At 47.9% G+C, this 6997-nt stretch overlaps 1 protein-coding gene across 1 annotated transcript in view; it reads left to right on the top strand.

Annotated features, from left to right (window-relative positions):
* LOC139060944 (uncharacterized) overlaps positions 1-6997 on the top strand; it is a 171273-nt gene that overhangs the window by 152759 nt on the left and 11517 nt on the right. Inside the window, exon 3 of the mRNA XM_070540300.1 lies at positions 6256-6489. Coding sequence (XP_070396401.1) covers positions 6391-6489 — 99 coding nt within the window. The 5' untranslated portion in view covers positions 6256-6390. The remainder of the gene's footprint in view (positions 1-6255; positions 6490-6997) is intronic.

The following is a 6997-nucleotide window of genomic DNA, read 5'->3' as shown; positions in this document are numbered from 1 at the left end:
CTCTCGCTTCTGGAGTACGTCACGTCAGGCGATCTATCTCGCCGTGTACAACGCGAGCCTTGATGGCCGCGGAAGGGGTCTCCTCTGTGCTTCGCGGCCGGTGGTCTCCGTTTAAAGATCCATTAATTCTGGCATCACGCAGTCGCGCCGTCTTTATCTATGCCCGCTGTTCTCCTTTCTTTCTTTCTTTCTTTCTTTCTTTCTTTCTTTCTTTCTTTCTTTCTTTCTTTCTTTCTTTCTTTCTTTCTTTCTTTCTTTTTTTCTTTCTTTCTTTCTTTCTTTCTTTCGTTTAATGCACACTTTATGAGAGTAAAACGAGCTGGCCGACCCGAAACGTCACCGCTCACCGTCCTGACTGGCTCCTCCGCGGCTGAGGGTCTTTAGCGAGGCAGTAAATTTTAGTTTCTATCTATCTATCTATCTATCTATCTATCTATCTATCTATCTATCTATCTATCTATCTATCTATCTATCTATCTATCTATCTATCTATCTATCTATCTATCTATCTATCTATCTATCTATCTATCTATCTATCTATCTATCTATCTATCTATCTATCTATCTATCTATCTATCTATCTATCTATCTATCTATCTATCTATCTATCTATCTATCTATCTATCTATCTATCTATCTATCTATCTATCTATCTATCTATCTATCTATCTATCTATCTATCTATCTATCTATCTATCTATCTATCTATCTATTCTTCCTCGTTCTCTTTGCCCTCTGTGTTTCCATTCCGTGGTTTCTCTTTTGTGAACTTTTTTTTTGCCTTCCTGTAATTAAATGGCTGTTCATCTGTTCGAACTGCCAAGCTACTTTTGTGGCTCTGAGGCAGCGGGCGGTCGAAAACCATTAGCCGACCCACATGTACCCTGCTGTGCAAGAACCGCTCACATGGGTGAGGAATAACTACGGAGCTAATTTAGTTGGTCGAAGCTAGTCGGTTCATCTTCGCGAAGTGGTAATGAATGTCCTGTACAGCGTGTTAATGAGCGAAAGTGCATCGTTTCGATCAGTAACGTAATTATTGAGCCGTGCGGCGTGCGAAAAAAAAAAAAAGAAACTCTGACATTGGAATTTTGGCGGCAGGCTCGCCTTGATTTTTTATGACCGCTAATGGCACCCTATGTGTGACACCCTACGGAGACAATGACTGACTGCCCGGTTAATTGATCTGGAGTTCTAACTCGTCCTTGTCCTTATAGCTCGCTCCCCCCTACATGCCGTTAGTGTCGGATGCATGCAGTATCTTGTGCAACGTCCCATTAGTTAGGGCATAGCCATTTTGGCCGAATCGTCCGACTTGACCTACCCGTGTTCGCGCTAGATACCATTAATGAGATTTGTGCGGCGCTTCCGAAAAACGAAACTATGGTAAGGGTTGTGCACACGACACTCGCTGACTCCCAACTGTGCGCCCCCCCTTTAAGAGTTTCGCGGTGTTATGGCGTACCTGCTTTTTCTGATGTTTCCAATGCCAAAGTGTACGTATATGGCAGCGCTCTTCCAATAAGCCATAGCTGCTGTTAGGGCGTGGCCTGTGCAGTACCTTTGCTCTAATTTCGTGTTTGGTGAGCGCTTCGCAAATCACTAGGTGTGTGCATATACCAACTTGCTTGCTCAGTTTACGGTCCTAATGATGATGATGATGATGAAAAACTTTATTTATCCCTGTTTAAAGGGAAGGGGGCAATGGAATATAATGAAGATCCCAGTCGTAATAGCAGTGCTGCTGGCGCGCGTCAGAGTTACGCTTGATCGGTTATCGCCCGTCGAGGGCTGTGCTGTTTGTTTTCGGGAATGACCAGCTATTGTTGGCTGCAGCCCGGGACGAAGAACCGGCGATGGCCGATGACGTATCACGTTCGCGAAGCATCCGACACTATGAGAGCAGTAATAGACCGACCGCTCACTTCCTTTATGGTGTTTACTTGGACACGGTGATTGGCTGGCAACTTCACCTACCGTATTGCGTTTCTGGCCCGCTGGAGCGGGTTGTCATATACCGTGTTTAATCACTTTCAATATGCGGTCGATCACCGAAGCAGCCGCTACGTGAGAACGATGATTGGCCACTGCGTTTAATATAGCATTTTTGGACAGCGGAAATGGTGGGTGGCATACTTGACCAGTTCTTAAAAAGGAAACGACGGAAATGCTGTGATTTGCCAGCCTACTGGAGGTGCGCTGTCACGTGTACTTTGCGCCAGCGAATGAGGACCTTTAACTTTCGAGGAATTTATACTGCCTCTTAAGCGATCCCATACTAGACGATACATTGAAATCTCTGACGTCACGTGCTGACCAACTGGCGCTGAGGTTTCGGCGCAGAAAGCGAAAAAATAAAAGAACCCAGCAATTTTATTTTTCGTCTTCCGCAGTAAAAATGGGCGTTTTCCCGCCAAATGAATGGTAATACAGCTTTGAAAGATCAGTTCACCAGTAAAAATATATTTAGTGTCATTTTTTAGTGCTACTTTCTACCGAGAACTGGCCCAGCGATGTACCGTTTTACGGCAGTAGAGCTGCTATAGGCCCGAGGCACGTAGGTAGGAGGCGACCCCTACGAAAGGGTCTGTCAGATCTCTGTTTCTTGTCACTTACCTCCTCGTTCCTGTCAATGCATCGCTTTCGGAGGAGCGCAACATTTGGAGGCTTTCGCTCTGCCACTGCGAAGTTATTATTGTTTTTTCTTAACTCGTTATTTGTGATTATGTTTTACGAACCTTTCAAACGTTCTGTGCCCGTTCACATTCTCTACCGAGAAGACCTCCTGCCTCACGTTTTCTCGAGTTGTTGATGTGCGGTAAGGAAGGAAGGAAGGAAGGAAGGAAAAAGTGGAGAAGGAAAGGCAGGGAGGTTAACCAGTTTAGCTTAACCGGTTTGCGACCCTATACATGAGAGAGGGATGGGGGCGATGAAAGATGGGGAAGGGAGAGAGGTGGGCACCGTGCTAGTGGGCGCGCTTAAATTGCGGGATCATAGGAACACTGCATTCCAACACTCTCAATGGCGCCGTTAAGTTACACGACGAAAGTAGGCAGAGCAAAGTACAGTGCGGTTCGCAGTTAAAGGGAAGACCGATCCCAGTAGCAACGAAGTCAGAAAAACCAGGACATTCAATCGCCTTTGTCGAAAGCACGTGTGGCTGATGTAATCAACTGAACGCACATAAAAATTGTGCCTTTTACCTTCATATCTCCGCAATATTAACTTGCATATGTTAGTTGCGTGCTCTCATTAGCAGTTTACCATGCTGTACGATACACGTTTTTCTCATATCTGAACATTTAAACGAAATCGCCCGGCTTTCTCTAAACAGAGGCCCGCACGCAAAATGACGCGAAGACCGATTCGCGCAGCGCTGTAGAGATTTAGAGCCGGCCTGAGCACGTACGCGGAAAGCGCCCTCTGTGGGAGTTCCCTGTACCTCTGCTTTCTTTCGTTTTCCCCCGTTCTCATTACTGTCAACGCATCCGCTCTTGAAGGAGCACGTCGTTCCAAGCCTTTCGCTCCCCGCGGTCACTCTCTAGCTGTGTGTATGTGTGCGTGTGTGTGTTTTTCGCAACTCATTGCGATTGTCTTTTGCGAAGCCGTTACCGGAAGGGTCGTCCATTTTACTACAAGCCTGGTCCCATTTCCTTTGAGGAGACCTCCTGCATCGCGTTTGCGAGGGTTGTTGTTGTTGAACCGGAAGATGATAAATTCGGGTGGGAGGGGGGGGGCGCATCCTCAACGCGGAAGTGGTTAAACACGGATGCGCGCGCCCGTGCGGAGCAGTGCACGTGCAGTGCTCTACGCTGCACCGTTGGGCGCGGCGTTTCCGAGCAGTGCCTCCCACGATGCGAACGTGAAAACGATGTACCGCTTGCATGCGAAATGAGTTTGCGCGTCCTCGGTGCGCACGTGACGCGTGTAATGGCAAAAGAAAAAAAAATAGTGGTGTGCCTTAATTTTTTTTTCTTGTGTGTGCGTGTACCGTTAAATCTCTCGCGTATGATTTTTGATCCCGTGATTGCGCTTTCGGTTCCTGAATGTGACTTTCGAATGTTGCTCACGTTTTCTGGTATGAACAAGAAATGTAATTCTGCGTGAACTTAAGGATAAGATGAAAGAACGATGTGAGAGTAACGCTTCTAGCTCAACTGTCCATGATATGCGACAGCCGCCAGTCATAAATATAAATTAACTGCGCGAAAGGCTGTGGGGCTCTAAATTTGTATCGCTCCTGTGTGAAGAACGGGGCGGAATCATTGAAAGATTGTTTTCACGCCGTGATAGGAGAGAAAGAGAGAGATAGACAGTGGGAAGGGGAAAGGCGAAGAGGTAAACCAGACGCACGTCCGGGTTCGCTATTCGAACTGGTCACTGGTACAAATGCATTTATTGCAGCGGCGCTGTGGCATTAGACAGTTTTACGGCCGTTGGGGTACAGACATGCCCAAACGGCATGCGACCTTTCCAGTTCATGCAGCCACGCGTTCCGCGTCGCTTATACGGTATAACCCTTGTGCGCCTTCGGGGGGTGTGGGTCGGGTGGGGGGCGGGGGTATTCCGTAAGATTCCACCTAGTGGATGGTCCATTTCGGCCGCTGCTGATTGGCTAGGGCTGCCCGTCTCCTCCTCGCTCGTACAGCTGCATCCAATCCGCAGCGGCCGAAATGGACAGTCCACTATAGGCGAACTCTTACAGAATACCCCCCTGGCATGGTGGCGAAAAAAAAAGAACCATCACTATCCCTTTCACTTTTAATACTTTTATTCGTCATGGGCTGGCAAGGTGCCAAGCCTTCGTTCTACCAAATTTCACCTATTCGTAGCAGAGGCCTTTAAGAAATCAATAGAAATGGGAACGAAAAAAAATTCTCCCATAATACGGATGCCGAACACTTTCGCGTGTTCGGCGTCTAACATCTCCTCTCTCCTATTTCTTGCGAAATAGGAGAGAGGAGGTGGGTGGAGAAGGGAAGCAACTTTCGAAGGCGTTAATTCCGGATCAAACCAGGTTCCCTGGGCGCCGCCGCGTTTTTCACGCCATAACTAGCAAGCCACACTGAACCTGCAAAGCTCGATCCATAATCTAGACTACGTTCTCAATCCTTAAAACGCCCCGTGGTGTTTTGCCCATGCGTGTTCTGCACTCGCTATGTTGGGCCGTGCGCAAAGACTTGGGGCATGCGCTGTGCTGAAGCTCTCTGCCTAACGTCGTTCAAGCGCATCAAAAAAAAAAAAGAAAAACCCCTACCTCTTTACTTAATGTCCGTTGTGAAATAGGAGCTGCGGATCATGCTCTAGATATACTTTTCACACTGTCGCCGTGTTACCTCTCTTGACGCGTTTGCCTTTGCCTCTCCTGCAAACATACCAGATGTTTGAACGTGAGTTCGAAAATAAAATTACAGGACGTTTCACAGCGCGCTCGACTGCCTCGTTGACTTAGTTGCGTGTCGCTGCACGCAGAGTGCCCTACTTTACTTTCGTAATGATTATTATACGTTTTTTTTTCATCACAACGTGGCACGCACGCAAAAGTGGATATTTCCTCGTCTTCGTTCTTGTCCGGGATACACCCGTCCCACTCTTCGCTTCAAAGTGCGAGTGCACGTATTGCCACTATTTCCAGTGTGCTCGCAGTGAACAAACGGTCCCATTTCCTTGCTCGGCCCATAAATGCCTTCTGCTTGCACTGCTTGCGTCGTTGCTTCATCGATGGTGCTTGTCGAGCCATTCGTCACGTGTAAACAGGAATCGGACGCTATGTAACATCCTTATGCGACATGATATGTTCGGTGCGAACACAACGTTTGGCCACCATTCCGTTTTCTCGGTTCTATCTTTCCTGTGTTTATTACCTGCAAGGAACGCTTGGTTGCGCCAGCTGGCCTATGTACCGGAACCGAATGCATAGACAGGATGCCGGGCTTGGATGACGGGTTCAATAACCTTACACTGGTTGTGGCTCGAATCGTTTGTGGATACGCGAGACAACTTGGTCATACACTGTGGCCACTGGCCCGCCGCCTTCGTTTATATATATTCTCAGCACCGGGGCTGGCTACAATTTGCTCTTGCGAACTATATATCTTTGCGTAAGAGCTTCTTTGCGAATACGGACCCAGGTATCGAATAGAAGAAATAAGTAAATCGTACATCAGTCTCGTCGCACCCGAGCTGTGCGTTCTCGAGTGCAACGGCTTAGAAACATGTTCGACGCTGACGGTGCCGACGGTTTGTTGTCTGCAGGGTTAAGCCGGCGCCGCCAGTGGAAACCCAGCGGGGGGAGTCGTCGCACTCCCTGCCTCGGACGTCCCGTCCCGGTGTTCGTTTCACCACCTCGACGCGGTCAAGCTGGGTCCGAAATCCGAGAGCAGCAGCAGCATGTCGGGCAGCGACGCCAGCGTCTTCCTCTCGGCCGTGCGCTGGGACGACGCCGGCGTGCCCCTGCAGGAGTTCATGCAGAAGTTTCCTGAGCCCCAGGTAACCACTTACTTATGTATATATCGGCAGGTCGCAAAATCAGGTATCACTGGATGAATCGGACAGCCTGGTTTTACCCTAACTTCTTTTTTCTTTTACATTACCTTTCAGGGTTTATCTCGTCCGTGCGGTAATCTTGCGTGTTAATTTACACCCTTAAAATTGAGAAAGGGTGTAAATGTGTCCATAACTCGCAATCTTAGGGTGTGATAACCGACACCCTAAAGGGGGAGTTAGAGACACATTTACACCTTTTTACTTTTAAGAGTGTAAATTACTCCACAATGTACACTATCTCGTCAGGAACAACTCTCGGGTCTCGGCGTCCCGTCGTGTTTCTGACAGGATAGGGCCGAGCCTAGTATGTGTGTTGAATGAACGAAGTGCGTGCGAGACTGATGATGATCGCTGTTCATGAACAATATAGGTAATAAAGCGCGTAATATTTTAGTGTTCTTCCATATATAGTCAGACAACCGAAAATTATGGTGATAAAGATGAAAGATAC

This window comes from Dermacentor albipictus, chromosome 6 (genome assembly GCF_038994185.2).
Source record: "Dermacentor albipictus isolate Rhodes 1998 colony chromosome 6, USDA_Dalb.pri_finalv2, whole genome shotgun sequence".
Classification (NCBI taxonomy): domain Eukaryota; kingdom Metazoa; phylum Arthropoda; class Arachnida; order Ixodida; family Ixodidae; genus Dermacentor; species Dermacentor albipictus.
The sequence above is the reverse complement of the archived record's forward strand: the minus strand, read 5'-3'. Positions and strand labels throughout refer to the sequence as shown.